This window comes from Gossypium arboreum, chromosome 8, assembly GCF_025698485.1.
Source record: "Gossypium arboreum isolate Shixiya-1 chromosome 8, ASM2569848v2, whole genome shotgun sequence".
NCBI lineage: Eukaryota > Viridiplantae > Streptophyta > Magnoliopsida > Malvales > Malvaceae > Gossypium > Gossypium arboreum.
This window is the reverse complement of record NC_069077.1, coordinates 1,277,277-1,300,671: the sequence shown is the minus strand read 5'-3', so window position 1 is coordinate 1,300,671 and position 23,395 is coordinate 1,277,277. Positions and strand designations below refer to the sequence as shown.

Genomic DNA, 23,395 nt, shown 5'->3' with positions numbered 1-23,395 from the left:
TTAATTTCAATAATTTTAGTATAAGGGCAATTAAAGGTGAAATACAAAATTTAAAATGGGAAATTTAATTAATTTTAGAAAAGTCCATGCCTCTATATGGAAATTGAAGAATATTGTCAATATAGAACAATTTTCTCTCATCATTATTCAACTTGAATTTAACCTTAAAAAAATTTATTAATATTCATTTTTCTAAAATATAATTTAAAAATAAAATAAAAAATCTCAAAAAAATTTATTAATATTCATTTTTCTAAAATATAATTTAAAAATAAAATAAAAAATCTCCCAAGGAAAATAAGTTATCTATGTCAAGTTATTCATGATTTACATTATTGAAAGGACCCAAGTAGAGTTGTGAACCATTACCTTTTATGAACTAATAAAATTTTGACACACATAAAATTTAAATTTATTGCCTTTCTAATCACTTGCAAAAGAAGGTTAATCTATAATTATTTATATAACTTTATCTTCACCTTTTAGCGATTTCGAATGCGATATATTTAGTATTCTTTTTATCTCATGTTATAATATCGTTACAATATTTAACTTCATTATCACCGCTGTTTTTACATTTATCGTAAACGCACCATTTATTCAAAAGGGCCCTAAGTTTGGTTCTAATTTATTTTTAATTATTTTTAATCAAATTTGCCAAATTAATTTTTTTAAATTGAAAATTTTGACTAATTGTTACGATTTTAATAACACTAATATGATAGCTATATCCATAGTTCACATATATTTCATTGTTGATGTAGATTAAAAATGATTTTTAAATAATTTTTATGTTTTTTAAAAGAAAATTTATGGAGTACACGTGGATTGTCATGCTTGTTATTAAGTCAGTGTTGTTAAAAATTTTATTTATCCAATTAGTTTTTTCATCAAAAATAATAATTTAACTAAATTTAAAAGGTTAAAGGATTAAAATGATCCGAAATTTTTTCATTAAACAAAAATAATAATTAAATTATAGGGTAATTTTTACTAAAGATCACTAAACTATTAGTAAGTTTACATTTTGGCCACTCAACTTCAAAAAGTTATAAAGTGGTCATTGGACTATTCAAAAATTTTCATTTAAATCATTAGGTTGTTAGAATCGTTGTTGTATAACTTTCTCTATTCACACCACCTATACCAATTGAAAGCTCTCCTCCCCCCTACAACTCATTTTTTTTCATGAAACAGTTTTAAATGTCACGAATTTACGAATCAAAATTCAAACAACTTTCTTCTTCGATCTCCAGAATTGATTGACAGATCAATATGGATCTTAGGTGTGTTACAATGGATACTGATTCACGGTACTGATCATCGAATCATCACTTAAAGCTCATTAGTCAGACTTTTTAAAAAAATTAAACAAATATTTTCGAATAGTTTCAAAATATAAAACTTAAACCTTTACCGACAATACTAAAATTTTATCAATAAATATCGAAATTTTTTATAATTTTATTATAAAATTTAGAGTTTAGCAAAAAATCACACCAATAATTCACCATAAGTAAAGCTTAAAGTAAGTCAATTCATTGAAATTAAATTAAATTGAAGATATTGATAAAGGCAGGTTAACCACTAATTGGAAACAAGAAATTATGCTTTAATTTCTAAATCCTTATCTTTACACAATCATTCTCATTGATTAGTAAACAAAACAACTTTTTAAGTTATATAGAATTTGCCAATGCAAAAATATATAATTTAGTAATGTTGTTGGAATCGATCACTAAAAATATAAATTTATCAAGATATTAATTTGAACAAAAAAATTTGAACTAATTTTTAAATTAATCGCTTAAAATCGATTAAACCGACAATTAAATTGATTAAATTAATTTTAAATTAATTTTATTAAATTAAATAAATTGTTTTTGGACCCACACAATATTGATTGAATAACCCAAAGCACAAAAATCACTAGTAAGTTAAAAAAATTGAGGAAGATGCCTCAAAATTGCATAACATAAAGTCAAATTAGGCTTGACCTTTTGGTGACTTTCGAAATGGTTGAATTTCACCAATGTACACAAAATAAATATTCACCCATCACTTAGAAATTGCTTGTTTGAATTTTTCATAAGTTAGATTTGAAATAATAATAATAATCACTCATGTGATGGTTTGACGGTTAAAGGTGTTCATTATTTCATGTGTGACTTGAATTTGAGTTGTACTAGTCTCGTTTATTATTCGAACTTTACCCTATTATTATAATTTATCAAAATAATAATAATAATAAATTATTCATGAGTTAATAATTCAAAGTTGAATATAATTTTTATGTACAATCAATTTGATTAGCTTCTTTCCATTAGGGGGTCATATTTTTGTGAAATTATTTTTATGTAGGTCCAAATATATGGCCGATGATATTTTGACAAATTTAGTGTTCTTTTTCTTAAAGAAATGGGTTAGGAACATTGAACTGTAAGTTCTAGAAACATGAAATTCGGGGTTTCAATTATTTTATATTTGATAATAAAATGAAATATGATCTCATTTAGCAAAAATTTTAAACTTTGACCTAAAATATTTACAAAATAACACACAAACTCCTAAAATATATTCTAGAATAATATAAAAATAGACTTTGTCAAATTCACAACTCCTTTTATCAACTATTTCGGCATCCACCGTCTCCAATTTTGAGATTTTTACGATTTATTTTATATAAACTATGTGAGCGGATTGAGTTTTAGTTCGATTAATATATATTATTATCAATATAAAAAAACGTAAGTTTCAGTGTGCTGAAATGTATTATCCTCTTATTTATGGGTTGGGAAGAGGTTATGGGTAGTTTTAGACATTGTATCAAAAAGAACAGATATAATCAAAACCTATAATAAGATTATTCAATATATATATATATAAATAATGTGTAATTTTTTAAATATATTTTTATTTAGATTTATTTTAATTCAAGTTTGGATATATTCCGATTATCAATCCTTTCATGCTTTATTTTTATTTTTTTGAAAGGGTATTTCTATTGTTTCCAAAATTGGACCAGATTGATCAGTCGAACCGGTTGGATTAAAAATCAATTAGGATACTGATCTAAATAAAGTGTCAAATTAATAGACTCATAAACCAATTGAATCAACCAATTGAATCAATTAAACTAATTTTTTTAATTAAATCGAACCAACCAATCAAACTAAAAATCTTTTTTAAGTAGCAATCAAATTTTGAAAAGCTTGGATATTTTCTTCTTGATTTGAATCCTCATAGTAAAATCAATCAAAGTTGTTGCCACAAGCTTTTCAAGTGATGCATTAGGTTGTTTAGGTGGCCGCATTCAAATCTTGTGCTTGCTGGTCCATCCCTTGCTAAAAGTCTATAGCTTCAATTATGATACCCCCAAAATTAAATTGTGGTCCAAAATCCCCAATCTATGGGTCTTATATTGTATTTAAATTCAATGTCACCAAAATCTTTTCCCTTTTCATTTAAATTTTTAATGAAGGCATTTTCTTCGTGGATCGCCATCAATTATCATAATCAACGGTGAATATATGATCAAAGACAAAATTAGAAAATTTTTATTAGAAACATTAATGAAGTCTAGATAATTTTTTTTTAAAAGTTAGGGCTAAAGATAAAAAGAAATTCAAGTTATATGATCTAAATCGAATAAATAATTTTTGTAGGGTCAAAATATAATTTTCCTATTTGACCAAAGCTAAAAATAATTAAAATTGAACTCTTAACTTTTTAGAGGGACTAAAAAGAGAATTATACCATTTAACAAGCCCTATCTATCTTGTACACCATCAATGAACTATAAAACTCCATTGCCATTTATTTTTAATATAATAAAATTAAATTCAGAAAGAAAATATTTTCTCTTAAATTTATGATTGTCAACTTTCACCTAACATTAATTTACTCTTTCAAATATTAACTCTGAATTTGATTTTTAAATTTAAATTAAATTATTAATTTTTCAAAAGAGACAAATAATAATTTAGTGAAATATTGACTAAAACATTAATTTTTAATAATGTTCGTGGTAACTCAGATGACATTTCATGTGTATTTCATGCTAATTCATCACTATTTGTCTTATATGTCATATTAACAAATAATTTAAATATATATGAAGTTCATAAACATTAAAAAAATTAACATGAAAAACATGTGGTTCCTATACATTTTGGTAAGCATTTTATTAAAAGAAATTAATGACTCGACTCTTTTGAATGATTAATAGTCAACTTCGATCATTTTTAAAAGAAGTGTCAAATTTAACTAAATAATAATAAAATCGTAATAAAGTTTCCATAATTTAAATTGATCCGAACTCTAAAATTAAATTATTTATTAATTAAAATTTGACATATAACGTAAAAGAAAATTCGGATTTATCAAAAACTCGAATTTGAAATAATTTTTATAATCCAACCCACCAAATTGATATCATTTAATCAATAAAAAGGTATTCTTTTTGTTGGTGAATTATAATAGGAGGGCAAATCCCTAACAGCAACGCAACTAGCGTGACTCAAACTCAGGCCACACCTAGGGTGATGAACACCATAATCATCATGCCAACACACGAGGTTCAAAAAAGATATTTTTAATTATTAATAAATGAATTTAAAATGAAAACAGATCAAAACTAGTTAAATTATTTGATTTTGGATCTATTGAAATCTTTCTCATCAGCTTTTTGTTGTTAGTATTCCCTATGGAATCAATGTTAGGTTGGTCCTCCTTCATTTCCTCTTATCAAAAATTTCATTTTCACCTTATTATTGCTCTAATTTTTCAATTCAAATGTTAATATTTTAGTGTTTTAATCTAATAATAATGTTGATTATTTGGTTAACTGATGACATTATAAATGTAGAAATCTAAATTATATTTATTTAAAGTATCGGGACTAAATACTAAGTTTAAACATAATAAAAGGATCAAAACCAAAACTTAGCCTATTTATTAAATATCAATTTTGAAAAATATTAATTAAATTATTGAGAAAAAAACAATTAATTTAACGTATTATTCATTAGTTGTGGATTTAATATTTATGCTCTATTTTTTTTTCATGTTTAGTCCTTGAATTTTTTGGTTTTTAAAATTTCAATCCTAACTTAAATAGTTGCCGTTGAATTTCGTTATTTACTAAATATTATGTAGCAAATATATTATCACATGCGTGCTATGTCAGTTTACTATTTCCATGTTACTTACAAAAATGACATGATATTTTAATTAATCGATTTCATGGCTACCGTTTGAATCAAGACTGAAATTTCACAAGTCGAAAAAGTATAGGGGTTAGATTTAAAATTTTAAAACGATCAAATTAGAAAATAATGACTAAATCCACAACTCTCGACTTAACAGATTTAACTACTACTGTTTATATAGAGATTTTTAATCCCCACAAATAATGCGGAGTTAAATTGATGGTAAGCAAGTAGGCATGAATGAATGCTGCCAGTTCATTTCATCCCCAAATTTAGCTAATCAGTTGGGTGGGAAAATAAATTCCCCAAATCCAAATTCTATTTCAATACATCAATTTGTTGATCTGTTAATCAATTTTTCAGAAAAATAAAATAAAATTAGAGTAGAAAAATAGGGTGTCCTGGTACTTGGAATGTAAGCAAAGCTGCCAAATTCATCTAGATTTATAAATAACCCCCCAACCGAAATTTTATTCGGCTGCTCTTGTCATTATTTTGATGACCTAACTTTTTATTAGATGATTCATTTGGGTTAGTTTGGGATCAAATTGAATTAAATTGAAAATTTTAAGTTATTTAGATTTAGATTATTTCGAGTTTAAAGTTATTTTGAGTTTTGGTTATTTTGGGTCAAGTAGGGTTTGATTTGTTTCAAGTAGGGGCTTTTCGGCACTACAAGTTTTGTTTTTCGAATTTGGTCATCCGAGTTCAAGTCATTTTGGATTTTAATTTGGGTAAAGTTCGAGTTGTTCCAATTTCAAGCTATTTCCGTGTTATCTTGGGTTTAAGTCATTCTTAATTTGAAAAATTCCCAATGGAGAGGTTGAACAAGTTTACTAACTTTTTATCATAAGATGAAATTATTGGTTAATTTAAAAGTATTATTATATTTGTAATTTTAAAATGTTTTTTTTATAATTATCAATTTTTTAGGTTTGTAATTTTGCACTGTTTGATAAAATATAAAATTAAACATGACAAAAGCATGCTTAAATATCACTATCAATTTCGAATAAATTAGGGATATTACATCAGCAATTTCATCTTAAATTTTAGGATTTTTATTTAAATTTTATTTTTTTGTGATAAAATACTAATGTGACATTAATCTATTAAAAATACAAATAATGTGACGTCACTATTTCATATAATCTTTCCTAAAAACAACACAGTAAAATGAATCGACAACACAAATTCATGCAATCATCTCAATACCCTTTAACAATTAAAATTAATTTATTCATATTTTTAATTACTTTTTTGGAGGTTTTGAAATTCATTGTATTTACACTAAAATATTTATATATTATTTCTCCAAATATTATTTCCCTTTAAGGAGGGCTTGATTTTGTCAAAGATGAACAATCTTAACAAATCTTTGTCTTGAATTTTTTTTCTTATATTTAGAAATAGAATATTTATATTTATATAATTAAAATAAAATTTGATTTAAATAAATTAAATCATATATATTTGAACAATCTTATTATAGATTTTGATCATATTTGTTTTTTTGACACAATATCTAAAATTACTCATAACCCCTCTTCAATCTATAAATAGGAAAATAATGCACTTCAACACGTTCGAAGGCACGTCAACTTAAATTAAACCGAAAAAAACTATTTTTTTTCCAAAAAAGTAAAGTCATTTAATTAATAAAAATGTTGCTTTCCAATTCCTAATTGTCCTTTGCAAGTACTATTTAGAAGGTGCGGTCCGGTTCGGTTACAAGTCATCAATTTTGTGATGTTTACCTGTTGTGTTCATGCACCTCTTAAAGTTAGGACTTTTATTTTATTTTATTTAAAGTTTATTATATTCTTCTTAAAATTTATGAGTGTGTTGTGTATATATTTTGAATATTTTAATATATTTAATATATACTATGGATCATACATGAATTACCTACATACTATATGGTGGTAAAAATATGTTATAAGTTATTGATTGAGTTTTAGCTCGATTGGTATTTTTATTAGTAGAGGTGCTCATGGGTCGGGTCAGGCCGGACTCAACTAAAAATTTAGGCCCATTCATTGGGCTCGGGTCGGACCCAAAAAATCAGCCTAAAATTTTACCCAGGCCCAACCCAAATAAAAATACTAAAATCTAGGCCCAGCCCGCTCGTATTTATTTTTATATTATTTTATATAATTACGAGAGGGCCAAAAATACCTTACTCGAGGCCCGACCCATTTTTTAAACGGCCTTTTTTTTTTGTACAAGCCCATTTTTCGGGCCTATATTTTTGCCCAAACCCTCTCACATTTCAGGCGAGCCTTCGGACAGGGCCGGGTAGCCCGACCCATGAGCAGGTCTAGTTGTTAGTAGAGAAGGACATAGGTTTGAGTGCGCTGAAACGTATTATCTTCCTATTTTAAGGGTTGGGGAGAGGGCTATCGGTAATTTTAGTAGTGTAAAAATTACATTTTAACCTTATATAATTAACAAAATAATTTTCTCAACTCAAAAGTCTGAATTATCGTTTATATATTTTATAATTAAATTTAGTTTTTTTGAATTACTAAATATAATGAATTTTAAATATTCAGTTCAAACTCAACTAAATAAATAACCCGACCTTTTGATAAATTGTCCAACTAAAATCATCTATATAATATAAGAATTTTTTAAAAAAAAATTGAGAGATGTCAAAATTATATTTTAATATAATAATAATAATAATAAAGATTTAAGATGGGTTTGGATGAGCAATGGAAAACGGTGCATTTAATTTACTCTTTTTTCTACGTTATAATATCGTTACAGTATTTAATCTCGTCACTATTGTTGTTTTTACACTAATCACAGATAAACATATTGTCCATCCAAATCCACCCTTATTGCCCTTTCAAAAAAAAATCATTAAGATTTAATATATGAAGATTATGTGTTGAAAAAACTATAACAGAATTATGGACCGACGTGAATGAATAAATGAAAGTGAAAATTTATTGAGTAACAACTGCACCTTCTTTGTTTTTCTTGGTTCACAGAATTGGAACATTGTTATTAATTATGCTTTCTTCGCTTTTATATTTAGGGGGACAGATTTAAGTTTTTTTCTTTGCTTATTTTTGACTTTTTTGGTAAGAATATATTTATATATATCCTATGGTTTCGGGTCTACAATTTTATAGTTCATAGAGAGTTAAAGTTGTTATTATACTAATTTTAAAAGTTGTTACTGTTATCCTATTGGTCAGCCCGCGAAATAAAAAAGATAAAAATTAAATAGTTCAATGACCATTTTGTAACTTTTTATAGTTGAGGGACTAAAAAAATAATTTTACTAATAATTGAAAGACTACCGTGTAGTTTACCCATAAATCATACAAGTAGGAATGGCAAATTTTGAACCATTCAATAGATTATAGAGTGGATTTTCTTTTGAAATTTGAATGTGAGAGAAGACTGTAGGTATAGAGCGAGTATGGTAATTATTTCTCGTGTCCTATCCTATTATTTAAAATTATTATTTTACCCTTGTACATAGAACTATTGAAATGGTGTTTGGAGCAATTATGGTTCCAACTACAAAAGCAATTGCAACATCCAAATCCATAACTTGGAATGTTTAGAGTTGGCAATCTATTGAATTAAATCTAATTGGATCTTGTTATCGGCGGATCTTGTTATTAAGTTTTGGAAGACTAATTAAAATTTTTAAAAACTTTAAGGGTTTTAGTGAGAATTTTCAAAAATTTTAGTTGGTTTAATTAAAACTTTAAAAGAATTTACAGGTTTTATGAAAATTTAAAAAAAAAATTTGAAGAGTCTACTGAATTTTATTTATTTATTTTTAGGATAGTTTGGTTGAAGTTAGTACTGAAATTTATTTGTATTTTAGCAAGCCCAAAACAACTATACATGAGATGATTTAGTTGCTTTATAATATTCAATTAGGAACCATTTTTGTGAATGTATTTTATAAGTAAAATACAAGTCGGTCATTTTGGCTTTACAATTGAGTTTTCGGGAGTACGAGTGTAAGGTTGCAACATGGTGAGTGGTAGAACTTAAATCATCACTTATACGTGATTGAAATAGTGAATTATCTCTCTGGACAACGCCCCAAATATAGGTGGAAACTAAACTACATAACCAACCTTTTTATGGTGGTGTTATTTAGTTATTAGTTGCCTCTATTATAACCACTCATATGTCAACACCAGAGGTGATCACGGGCCGGGTCAAGATAAAATTTTAGGCCTGTCTACTAGACCCGGGCTCGGCCCGGTCTAAAATATGGGCCTAAAATTTTGTCCAAGCCCGGTCCGAAATAAAATAACTAAGCCTGAGCCCGGCCCAGCACATATTAAATTTTTTTCTTATTTTATTAAATAAAAAAATTTAAAAATATAATAAATTAAATATATTTAAAAACATAAAAATAATACTAAAACAATTCTTAAAACAATACACAAATTAACAATATAATAAAAAATAGTTATATTAAAAATTTAAAATAATTTAAAAAATAAAAAATATTAATATTAATATATAATTTGGGCCGGGCCCGGGCCAAAAAAACTCTTACCCGAGGCCCGGCCCGTTTTCTAAACCGGCCTCATTTTTTTGCCCAAGCCCATTTTTCGGGCCTATATTTTTACCCAAACCCTCCCATTTTTGGACGGGCCTTCAGGCCGGGCCGGGCCTCCCGGCCCATGATCAGCTCTAGTCAACACACAAAAGTCAATTTGTTTTCTAATGGTACAAATATAAAATTGTTATAAAATTTTTTATTCCACAAGTCTTAAAAATTGTCATATATTTCTTTTTAAATATATTTTTTAATATTTTATTGTAGACACTTCTCAACCCTTAACCTTGTTATAAAAAAATCCATATGTTATATATTTAAATATATTTTATAGAATTTTGTTTAAATATTTAGTTACTTTTGAAAAAACTGAAATTTTTAAAAAGAACTAGAAAAGTTAAATTGGAGTGCAATGGGACGAAATGAAATGAAAGCATTCAATTAGAGATGTGCATTTTTTTTAATTGAATTTACCAACTAAACCGAATTAGTTCAAGTAATCGATTGACCACCAAATTTAATTCGTTAAGTTTTTTTTGAATTTTCAATTATTAATTAATTAGATTTGGAACTGGATAATTAATTGAATTATTCAAATTATTAATAATATATTATAGGCCCAATATATTAGATAAATCTAATACATTATATAAACCCAAAATATAAAAATTAATGGATTTATATATATACATTCTTATAATGTGCTTAAAAAAGCATCATGAAAACTAAAATTATTTTAAAAATAAAATAAAAAATAAACAAAAAGTGAAAAGAAACATGTAAAATTTTTGGTTAATTCGATTAACTGCTTAAATTAATCGAAATTATTTCGGTCAATTAATAGGCTTCTAAAAAATTCGGTCCGATTAATAATTAGGGGTTTTAAAATCTTGATTATTTTGGTTAATGGTGGTTCGAACTGATCATTTAAATACCCTTATATACAACATTTATAAAAGTGATACTTATTTTCAAGATTACACATCTACAGTGAAGAGAGACGAATAGTGAGGCAAAACATGTTGATTGTAGAGTTACAATAAATTTTGGTAATATCTAATTTCGCTTTGTTCGATTGCCATCCCTAATTTTAGGATATTTTCAATAATCTTTTATGATTATATTATACGTGTTATTTTTATATATTATATTATAGTATAGTATAAATTGTCTTTTAATTTTTATGGTACAATAATCACGAATTTTTGGACTCATATCCTATTTTTGGGCCTTGTTAGCTTATTTAGGTCAACTTCTTTTGGTACAAGTATTTACTAGGTTTTTGTAACCATTTAAAATATGAGCCTGACTTTTTTTTTTTTTTAAGTTTGTAATATTTTAAATAATTTTTTTATATATTATGTAATTTATAACACAAAAATTAAATCATAATAGTATATAATACTTCCATAATATAACATTAAAAATATAAAATATTAAGTTAAAAATAATATAGGTGTGCCTAAAATGAATTTAGGTTAAATATTTATAAATATGGACTAGTTTAGACAAAATTTTAAGCTCATATTAAGCTTGAACAAACATAAAGTGTGTTAATATTATGCCTAAGCTTAACCCTATACATGAACAACCCATGTATCTATCAATCACATCAATGAAATTTTTACAAGAATTAATTTATTTATTTTTTAAGTAAAGAGAATAAAATATAATCTGATTTTTAATACAAAAACCTTTATTGTACTTTTTACCCATACATGCATTATATATATATAGCTAATGTCTGAAGTAACCATCAAAGCAACATACTCTTGCAGAAAAAATATCATTGATCTCTTTAGCTTTGATCTTTCTGCAAAAAGCTACAATTAGGGTTCCCCTTAAAATCATTACTCTTTTTGCCAATGTAAGCAAAAAAAAACATGATTTTATCAAGGATAGATAGATCATAAAGTACCTATATCTAAACCAATAAATAATTATGTAAATGAGCTACAAAAAAATATTGTATTAATCAAATCCTATGCCTTTTGTCAACTGATCATCATCGGCAGTTTCGGTTATTAATTCGACAGTGCCTTCAGCCGTGTCCAGTTACTAGTATGTTGTTGCTTCTCGAAAGACCGGTGTCAACTCAACTGCATTGCTTGGCAATAAAATCATCTGATGATAACAGACTGTTTATGAGACGTTTGAGCCTCTCAGCACCGGGACCTGGCTTGAGCTCTGTAGTATTTGTTCGGACGTGATGTGGTAGCGTTACGTTAGGATTTCCTTCGTTGTTGAACCATCCACCGGGGATGAATCCGTTGGCATTGCGGCCTAAAAGCTCCGAATCGATCTTGTCAAGGACCGCTTCGTTCTTGCTGAATTTCCTGGCGAAGGGTGTGTTGCTGTCAACCATCCGTTGGTAATCGTTTACAGTAAGGAAATGCGGATGTTGTTTCGGTGGGTTGTCCCATGATATGAAATGGAGGTCGTGGTTAACGGTGGTGTTCCGGAACTCCTTGGCGTTGCAGATAACGGTATGGAAGTAGCCTTCGGGGGAAGAAAGGAAGTTTGCGTAGTACATGAGGACTATCCTCGGGAGGTTGTCCCAGCCCCATAAACAATACTCAATGAATGGTCGAGAGAGCATCATCCAAGCAGAACCTGATGAAATACGAGCAGAATCGAGAATCAGATGCATATATAAGTGTATATTAAGATCGGCTTCCAAGTTTCAACTCGACGAAACTTATCAACCAATCTGGACCGGTGTTATGGTGGGATGAAAGGAGAAAAAGAAAGAGTGCGTCCCAGGTAAGGATGAGAGAGCATCATCCAAGCAGAATTGAGAATCAGATGCATATATATATAAAGTGTATCTTAAGATCGGCTTCCAAGTTTCAACTTGACAAAACTTATCAACCCAATACGAGAGAGCATCATCCAAGCAGAACCTAATGAATACGAGCAGAATCAAGAATCAGATGCATGTATAAGTTTATCTTAAGATCAGCTTCCAAGTTTCAACTCGACAAAACTTATCAACTGGTAAGAAACGGTGTCCGGGGCTGTGGATAGGTAGAGGATTCTTTTCTTACTAGAAATCACCTATTCTAAACATATGCATGGCAAGCAACTTCACTTTAGCTGAAAAGCCGGGATATTCCAACAAAAATGAGATGAGATCAACTCCGGGGTTTCATGAAATCACCTATTCTAGACGTATGCAGTGGGAAGCAACTATCATCTTGGTTGAAATGTTTGACTCCGGGATTTCATGAAATCATCTATTCTAAACATATTCAATGGGAAGCAACTATCATCTTAGCTAAAAAGCTGGGAGATTCTGACAAAAATGAATCATTCGATTCCTGGATTTCACGAAATTACCTATTCTAAACACAACCTGTAGAAAGCAACTATCATCTAAAAAGCTGGGAGATACCAGCAAAAACAAAATGTTCGATTCCAGGATTTCATGAAATCACCTATTCTGAACATATGCAGTAGGAACCAAAACATCCTATATGATCTGGGCAATAATCCTATCTAATTCTAGGACTAAAACAACATTGTGTATTTGATGCATCATAGCAATGCATAAAACCAAGGCGAATGAGTGGCTAATAGCATTAAACCACAATCAGGTTGCATCAGCATTTTGACACTGCATAAAGTAGCACAGAAATGGAAATTTTTCTCACCTGTAAACAGCCTATATGCAGTCGGTACACTCCGTTTCTCCGTAACCCAAAATACATCTGATTTTTGCCGGCTATAAAGCCCTGGATCGATTATAACAGGCTTCGCTCTTTGATACCTGGAAAATCGAGCAAAAAGACATTCCTTAAGCGGATTGGCACACAAGCAATGAGCACTTGCTATTTACAGCTACCTATAAATCGAATATCTCGAAAAATCAACAAAGATTAGAACAAAATTTTGAAATTTTAGATGCTAATATGAACATTAAGGGGTGAACCACTAACTCTTTCCATCCAATGTCACTGGTATGCTCGATAAAATTAAGGTCTCTTGGGATAGTTGACAATGTATGGAGCAGATCTGTCACAAAAAAGAAAACATACAAAATGATCTTCCAAATAGATAGAAAAAACTTTCAAAAAATAAAGCATACTAGTATTGGACACGTACCCATATCCAGTACTTACCCAAGTCGGAGTAATATATTAATTAGTTATAATTAGACCCTAAAAGGACGGTCTCTTCATAAACATACAAATTAAAGGCACATATATATAGATAGATATAGATACGATCCTTCAAATAGATAGAAAAACCTTTGAAAAATAAAGCATACTCACTTTGGACATGTACCCGTAGCCGGTCCTTATATGAGTCCAAGTAACATGTCAATTAATTATATAATTAGACCCTAAAAAGACAGTCTCTTCATAAACATACAAATTAAAGGCACACACACACATACAGATACACGATCTTCCAAATAGATAAAAAAAACTTTCGAAAAATAAAGCATACTCGCTTTGGACATGTACCCGTAGCCGGTACTTACATGAGTCCGAGTAACATGCTAATTAATTATATAATTAGACCCTAAAAGGACAGTCTCTTCATAAACAGACAAATTAAAGGCACATATATATACCAAAGGATCATTAACAATTATCTGTTCTTCATTTTCCATCAAGTATTGTGCCCAAAACCCATGTTCGATATATGATCATTCAAATAGATAGAAAAACTTTCAAAAATAGAGCATATTCAGATAGACACGCACCAGTATTTGGTACATACCTGAATCCAAAGTAACATATTAATTAATTATAATTAGACCCTAAAAAGACAAGTCTCTTCATAAACATACAAATTAAAGGCACATATATATACCAAAGGATCATAAACAATTATCTGTTCTTCATTTTCCATCAAGTATTGTGCCCAAAACCGATGTTCGATATATGATCCTTCAAATAGATAGAAAAACTTTCGAAAAATAGAGCATATTCGTATTAGACACGTACCCGTATTTGGTACATACCTGAGTCCAAAGTAACATATTAATTAATTATAATTAGACCCTAAAAAGACAAGTCTCTTCATAAACATACAAATTAAAGGCACATATATATACCAAAGGATCATAAACCATTAATACCCATGCTCGATCCTCCAAATATATAGAAAAACTTTAAAGAAAAACCTGTACTCACCCGAGTTCGAGTAACATAATAATTAATTATAGTTAAATTCTAAAGAGGTAGTCCCCTACAAATGGTTATATCTAATTGGAGAAGTCAAAATCTAATTCCTAACAAAGCTAATACAGTCAACAAAACACATATACATATATAGATTGAAGTTTAGTCAAAATTAACAGCATTAAAGCAATCAAACATTAAAATCAAATTACCCCCAGAATTTAAATTTCTAAAATTAGTAACAATTAAAAACAATTCCCACTATTGCTCAAGCTCAAACTCACAAATAAAACCAACCCAAAATCGATAAATTGCTCAAAAAAATCTTTAAAAACTTATTAACAATTACCATCTTGTGTAACCAAAGGATAATCCGAAGCACTCAAGTTAATAAACCAATCCCAATCACCACCTTCCTTAAACAAAATAGCGGCAGCATGAAGAGTATTAGTAACCATAGTTGGCCCTCTATAAGTCACTAGATTAGCTCTAGTAACCATCCTAACATTCCCAACTCGTTTAAAAACCGGTTCGTTTTTAACCAACTCAGCCACTTCCAACCTCTCCTCAGCCGAAGCTTCCAAATCCAAATGTACGGCATACTGGTTCCTTGGATGGTACAAAGCCTTCAAAGTCCTCAACAAGCTAACCCCATCACCGGCTGAGCCGGAGATGAGGTAAGCCAGTTTAGGAACCGGGTTCGGTGAAATCGAAGCAACATGGAGCTTAGATTCCACGAACTGAGGGAGTGGGGGTTTGGGTTTGCGATTGTGGGCGTAGTTTAAAAGAGAAGGGGTTGTTGAAGAAGTTGAAGTAATGGAGATGGTGATGAGGAGAGTTGAGAGGAGAAGAGAAAATGTTAAGAGAAGGAACCATGTTTTCTTCTTGTGAAGCTGGAGCTTAGTTGCAGAGGTGGAATCCATTGATTCCTTTGAGAAAGAAAAACAATGGGGTGGGGGGGGGTATTGAAATCAAGAAGGATTTTTGGGGTTTCAATGATGAATCCTTTTTGGTTATTGTTTATGGTTTTTTTTTTTTTTTTTTTGAGTGGTGGAGTGTGTGAATCTCTCTTTCAAGCTTTTCAGTGGAAAGAGAGAGAGAGAAACAGAAATGGAAGTGAAAATGAATATGAAAGTCTTCTCATTTTTTATTAGGTTTAATTTTACTCCTAATCCCTATATTTTTTTAATATTAAATTTACACTATTTAAAATTTAGTCTTTTATTTTTATTTTAAGAATTTATTATTTTATTTTTTGAATCTAAAAATTATAAGTATAATTTATTAATATTGTAAAAATTTTCTATTAAATCCAGGTCCATTGTAATTATATTTTTTAATTTAATAATAAAATTTTAACAATATTAATAATTAAATTTAAATTTTAAATCTGAAAAGTTGAAGAATTAAATTTCTAGAAATTAAAGTAAAAGCAGTATATTCCAATTTTATATAGTATTTTAAGTTATTTTTCACTTATAAAAATATTAATTTTGTGATATAAAATTTAATTATAAAATAACTTTTAAAAAATTGATTCAAGCTTAAATAATTACAATTTTTTAACATTTAAATCGAAAACGAAACTAAATCGAGTAAATTTTACCATGAATCAAACCGATTTTGATAAAGCTAAATCGGAATTACAGTTCGAATCAATTTCCGAGTTCTTGATTTCTTTCTACACTATCAATTGGATTTAAATTTTTTAATTCGAATCTTTTTGAATATTAGAATGCTACATATTCAAATTTAAACTAGACAAATAAAGGGATTAGATTTCAAAATATAAAGAATAAAGGGAGTGAAGACAAATTAAACCTTTTTCATTATTATGAATGAAACGAAAACACAAGTGGCATGGAAAAAGTCATGGGGGAGGAGAAAAGCAATTGCATGTTGTTTGTCAATTTTGTTTGATGGGTGAAATGCACGCGCCCTTGATGGAGGGAAATTTTTTTTCTTATTGGTTGTTTTTTAATCTAAGGTCAAAAAATCATTCCATTATTTTGCGAAATAAAAATTTTAATTTAATTATTTATTTATTTAAGCTCAAATTTAATTATCTTAAAATTTTATAGGAAAACTCATGAGCTTAATTATTTTTAAAAATATTAATTCAAATTTTAAATTGAAAAAAAACACTAAAGATTCAGCCTTTTCTTAGGATAAAATTCAAAAATTTGATTTTTATCTTAAATTAAAAGTTAATTTAAAAAAACTCTATCACAACAAATTTTGAGTCGAATTAGTACTTAAATTTGGTAATTTTTTAATTTGGTTCTTAATTTAAGAACTTAATAATTTTTCAATTTGATCCATGAACTTGAATTATGTTTAGTTGTGATGATGTGGCACTTTAACAAAATCTATGTTTAGGGACCTAAATGAGAAAATCTATCAAGTTTTAGAACTAATTTTGACAAAAAATTTAGATTTTAATATAAAAATACTAAATTAAGGACTAAATATTAATTTACCCCAATTTTTTATTAATTATACTCAACTGATTACAACTAGTAAAAATACTATAGAGATCTTTGTACTAAAAGTCAATTGCATTTCGTCCGTCTACTAAAAATGTGTAAATTAATCTATATACGTTAAATAATAGAACAAATTGATCCATTTAAAACTAATTATTTTACGATATAAAATATTAATTTAATTATTATCTAACTAAACTCAAATTTAATTATTTTAAAAATTCAGCTTATCCTTTTTGGATAAACTATTTAAATTGGGTGAGTTGAAATAATTTGATTTTCATTTTAAATTAAATTTAAATTTTAGGATATTTAGTCCGTAAATTTAATAACATTTTTCAACGTAGTTTTTATTTTTATTTGTACACATTGATCTCAAATTTTGAAAATATTTTATAATTTAGTCCACGAACTTGAATTCCATTTAAGAATAATTATGTGAAATTCAAAGATTATGTCATGTCATCACATAAAAATTTAAAAGAAGCATATATAAAATTTAAAAAATAAAAAATACATTTTAAAGTGTTACATCATTATACCTTAACATAATCGATATTTAGTAACCAAATAAAAAATTACAAAATTTAGGGACTAAATGTTATTATCCCAATTTCTCAACTGATTGCCACCCAATTTAACAAGAGCCAACCTCTAGGGGAGACATGATCAATGTTTTGAGTACATGAAAGTTACATGATCTTTTTATTTAATTCATATTTTATTTTTAGTTTATTTTTTAAAAATATTTTAATATTCAGTAAAATAATTATTATGTTTCCTTATTTAAAAATTTTCTTCATTTTTCTAATTTTCAATTAATTTAATGAATATAATAATATTTTAAAATTAAACTAAATATACTTTTTTTAATTATTAATTATTGAAGATTGTAAATAAGGGCAAAGAGCGCGTGGATGGAAGACGTTGTGAGAGGAAAGTGGGAATTGGCTGAGTAATAATGAACCTCATGAAAGTGAAGTTTGCCGGTGGCATGATACTTGAATGCTTTGCTTTTTAATTATTAAAAAAGTAAAATTCGTAAAAATAAAAAAAAATAAAAAAAAAGTGGGAGGGCATTAAGCAAAATTGTAAGGTGAATGGTCATTTCAATGGGCTGATTGTTGTGAGGAATAAATACCCATTATGATCTGACATTTATCCTTAATGAATTTATAAATACAAAAATTTTATTATTAATTTTAATCTGATAAAATTTAAGAAATAAAAAAATCCGAAGTACAATGATGATTTAGGTTTAAGGAAAAATGAATTTTATTTTATTTTTCTAATAGATATTAAAAATTAAAAATATTATTTTTAATAAATTTTATATCTTAATTAATATTTATTGTCACAACAATAATTAATTCATTCACTATATATACTTTTTAAAATAACTGATTACGAAAAAATAAATTTAATGTACATTCTGTAAATAAATTAAAAGTAATTTATAAATATTTCACTTAAATATTTTAGAGATTGTTATATAATTTATATTATATTAAAATTAAGAATATGAAAGTAAAATAGTAATTTTAATATCTCAATTTAAAATTAATTCACACTTTAGGTTTAACCATCACTACTTAGAATATAACATAAATATGATAAATATTTATTTTATAAAATATAAATATGATAAATATAATATAAAATCACATTATGTGTTTTTAAAATTTAGTTGTATTTTTGTTTTTAAAATTTAATTTTTCTACTTTCAACGTTATCTCATTTCGAGTGAGCTTCCGGATTTTTGAGAAATTTAATTTATTTTTACATATATTTAAATAATTTTAACGTTAACTTTAAATAAAAAGATTTTTATTTGACAAAGTCCAGGTGAAAAAATAAAATATTGATTTAAACAAATATTTTGTTCCATAACTAAATCTATGTCTGATTAAATATCAAACCAAAGTGCCCACAGGTTAACTTAAGAGTCTTTTATTGTTATTATTATTATAATAAATTTAAAGGGCGATTTGAAATTACAATTTATAAATCAAATATGTATTTTTAGACTTAGAAATTAATTTACTTTCAAAGAATTTATAAATAAAATTCATGTTGAATTATCAAAACAACTAAATTTATTCGTACGAATTTTTGTTAAAAATACTGAATAATTATATACTAAATAAAAGTTGGTAGAACCTAATATAATATAATAATTATTTTAATAATTAAAAGTTAAAATCGTGTGAAATAAATTATAATTGGATTAATATTAATATTGTTTTAATATAAAAATATAAAATTAAAAATTTATATTTAATTCTAATAATGGTATAAAAAGAACAAATTTTGTAATATTTTAGCACATTTTTAAATATATAATACGAATACTTTTGTGACTCCGGAGCCCATACTTAATTGATTAAGCGAAAATATGGATTCAAAATATTATTTTAAATCAATTATATATAATTATAAATGTTATTAACTATTATTTTTAACCGGAACCAAAACCCAACAACAACAATCACCGGAGCCTCATCGGCAGTCTCAACGACCACCCATCCAACACCGTCTCAATCACCATCTCAAATAATAAATTCTTGACGATAACTCCACAAAATTATTTTCAGAGTTACTTAATCATTTCAAAATCATTCATCGGTTGATGATAGAGAATGTGAAACTCGAAATCAAAAGTAGAGCCAAATTTTAAACGAAAATATGAGAACTCCATAGAAAGACGACCGTTTACATAAGGACTTTTGCCGAGAAAGCAAATTCCAAAAACGGATACCAAACACTAGATCTAACCTAATTTCACAATCAATCAAGTAAATACAAACGATCTAAGCTCTTTCACCTCTGATCCTCCTAGCAAGCTGGATATCCTTGGGCATGATAGTAACCCTCTTAGCATGAATTGCACAAAGGTTAGTGTCTTCAAACAATCCGACGAGATAAGCCTCCGCCGCTTCTTGAAGAGCAGCGACGGCGCTGCTTTGGAACCTTAAATCAGTCTTGAAATCTTGAGCGATTTCCCTCACCAGCCTCTGGAAAGGAAGCTTCCTGATCAACAATTCGGTGCTCTTCTGGTACTTACGGATCTCTCTCAAAGCCACGGTTCCTGGCCTGAAACGGTGAGGCTTCTTCACTCCGCCGGTCGCCGGAGCAGACTTACGAGCGGCCTTCGTGGCTAGCTGCTTCCTTGGAGCTTTTCCACCGGTCGACTTCCTAGCTGTTTGCTTTGTACGGGCCATTGATGTGATGATTTCGAGATTTGACAAAATCTGTTTAGCTTATGAGAAATTAAAATAATTTTCGTAGAGAAATTTCTGATGGTGGGATTTGGATGGTTTTAGATTATATATACATATAAGGGAAATTCTGAAGCAGCGGGAAAAGTGAAAATTTTGAATTTTGTGCTTTGCAATTGAAGAATTTTAAACGGATGAATCGAAACCGTAGAGTAGTTGAGTTATCGACGGCTGATGAGTTTTGCAAATGTCGTGATCCGTGTGCGATTGAAAATGACCAATATGATTCGTTCATTCTAAGCGGCATTGTAAGAGAGGATCTAAGCTGTCGATTTACTGAATCATAGATCACGATCCGTGGGATGTCCAGCTAGGCAATGGGAATATGGGATTTTCAGTCCTCACCTTTTACATAATTGTCTTTAAATCTATCTGAATTTATTTCACACAACAATTTTAATTCATTGGAGGAAAATATTGATTCTAAAAAAGCACATGTAACCATTATAGATGTAATCTTAATAATAAAATAATAATAAAACTAAAATTTTATTATTACTTTTTATAAATTATCATTTTAATATAATTATTTAATAGTATTTTACATTTTATTTTAAAATTTTTAAATACTACTCAGACAAATTTGGACATATAGATATCAATATTCAAATAAACTTTGACATTGATTTATTTAAGTTAATTATAAATTTAAATGTCGATTAAATCTTAACTCAAATTACATAAATAATATTGTCGATACAGAAACGTAAATTGAGTGTCTTTGAAATATATCATCCTCTTATTAATGAGTTTGAGAGTAATTATTAATAATTTTAAATATTATATAAAAAAAAGCATATAATTAAAATATAATAAGATTATTTAAAAATTTAAATTTAATTTTTAATATCTTTTATAATTATACTTTTAAACTTTACTAATTTGGCAATCCCACGTAAACAACTATAGCTAACATAGACCACCGAGACAAAATCAAAATGATTAGCTCAATGATTATTAATGTCCACATCAAAACATAAATGGCCAGCAATGAAAACCATTAGTCAAAGAAATTAATTAATGAGTATTTAGTGTTTGGAATGACATTTGATGCACAGTCGTTACATAAATTTAATATATTATTAATAAATAATAAAATAATATATTATTATTGAATTAAACAAAAATAAAGATTTATAAATATATACTAATAATTTCATTTAAACATAATTAATATAAATAAATATTAATAATTTTCAAATTTAAGATATTCAGTTTAGAGTATTGAATTTAAAGTTTTAATGATTATTTATAATACATCTATTATTTGTAAGATGTGATGTTATTAATGAATGACACATGTAATTTAAGCATTATAATCCTGATCACAAATCAGACCGGATTCATGTAAAACCCTAACAAAATTCAAATACCTAACAAACAACAAAGCCTCAACGGCTGCCGCCAAAATCACTCCAACCACCGCCATTATTTTAAGGGGGAAAAAAATCCTTCCCTTCAGTATTTATCCATATGAATTTTACTGCCAATCAATATAATAGACTAAAACAAATTTATCTGTAATAATTCCAATAAATGCATTTGAATTTTCAATAATATGATTGTTTAAAACAAATTTGTTTCCTGAATATGAACAATAACGCATTCGAACTTCAGAATCGCTTCATTTGCAAATTTTAGAATTTATTAAACGATGTTAGCGAAAATTCTTAATCACAACTGGAAATGTTCAATTTACTAGCAATAAAATTTGGAAGGTATAGATAACTTTGAACAAACGAAAATATTAAACCTCCATTGAAATACACGTCCGTTTACATAAAGATTTTGCCGAGAAAGCAAATTCCAGAAACTAAATCCAAGATCTAGATCTTTCTGAATTTTATAATCGATCGAGTAAATACAAGCAACCTAAGCTCTCTCACCTCTAATCCTCCTAGCAAGTTGGATATCCTTAGGCATGATTGTAACTCTCTTGGCATGTATTGCACACAAATTAGTGTCTTCAAACAGTCCGACGAGATAAGCCTCCGCCGCTTCTTGAAGAGCAGCGACGGCGCTGCTTTGGAACCTCAGATCGGTCTTGAAATCTTGCGCGATTTCCCTCACCAACCTCTGGAAAGGAAGCTTCCTGATCAACAGCTCAGTGCTCTTCTGATACTTACGGATCTCTCTCAAAGCAACAGTTCCTGGCCTGAAACGGTGAGGCTTCTTCACTCCACCGGTCGCCGGAGCGGACTTACGCGCGGCCTTTGTTGCTAGCTGCTTCCTCGGAGCTTTTCCTCCGGTTGATTTCCTAGCTGTTTGCTTGGTACGAGCCATAGATGAGATAATTCGGAGATAAGAGTAGAAATCTGTTTGGCTTGCGAGGAAATCAAGAAAATTTCGCAGAGAAAATTCTGATGTGGGAGTTGAATGATTTTGGGTTACATATATAAAAGGTGGAAGTCCGGAGCAGAGGGAAATGTGAAAATTTTGAATTTTGTGCTTCGTAAATAAAGATTTTTAAATGGGAAAATCTGAACCGTAGATTATGTAAGTTATCGACGGTTCCTGTGTTTATCCATGTGCGATGGAAAGTGCCAATAAGATTCGTTCTATTAAGCGGCTTTTTTGTTAAAGTTTTGGCTCCTTTCAATTTTTTATTGTTCGAGGAGTGTAAGAGAGGATCTAGGCCGTCCATTGACTAAATCATGGATTACAATCCGTGGGATATCCAACTAGCCAATAGGAAAACGGGATTCATCCGCCACCTTTTTTTTTAATCCAATTAGGTGGCATA

The 23,395-nt window shown here is 28.2% G+C and overlaps 3 protein-coding genes across 3 annotated transcripts; all 3 read right to left on the bottom strand.

The window, feature by feature from the left end:
- Positions 1 to 11,434: 11,434 nt before the first annotated feature.
- Positions 11,435 to 16,030, bottom strand: LOC108469587 (beta-glucuronosyltransferase GlcAT14B-like). The gene is made up of 4 exons (XM_017770499.2): positions 15,238 to 16,030; positions 13,695 to 13,770; positions 13,410 to 13,525; positions 11,435 to 12,369 (listed from the first exon to the last, which is right to left on the bottom strand). The coding sequence occupies exons 1-4, from the start codon at positions 15,809 to 15,811 to the stop codon at positions 11,852 to 11,854; spliced, it is 1,284 nt and encodes a 427-aa protein (XP_017625988.1). The 5' UTR covers positions 15,812 to 16,030; the 3' UTR covers positions 11,435 to 11,851.
- Positions 16,031 to 20,045: 4,015 nt separating this feature from the next.
- Positions 20,046 to 20,711, bottom strand: LOC108468370 (histone H3.2). Its single transcript, XM_017769259.2, has one exon. The coding sequence runs from the start codon at positions 20,593 to 20,595 to the stop codon at positions 20,185 to 20,187; it is 411 nt and encodes a 136-aa protein (XP_017624748.2). The 5' UTR covers positions 20,596 to 20,711; the 3' UTR covers positions 20,046 to 20,184.
- Positions 20,712 to 22,381: 1,670 nt separating this feature from the next.
- LOC128296572 (histone H3.2) lies at positions 22,382 to 23,051 on the bottom strand. Its single transcript, XM_053031968.1, has one exon. It carries the CDS (start codon positions 22,933 to 22,935, stop codon positions 22,525 to 22,527), a length of 411 nt encoding a protein of 136 aa, XP_052887928.1. The 5' UTR covers positions 22,936 to 23,051; the 3' UTR covers positions 22,382 to 22,524.
- Positions 23,052 to 23,395: the final 344 nt, after the last annotated feature.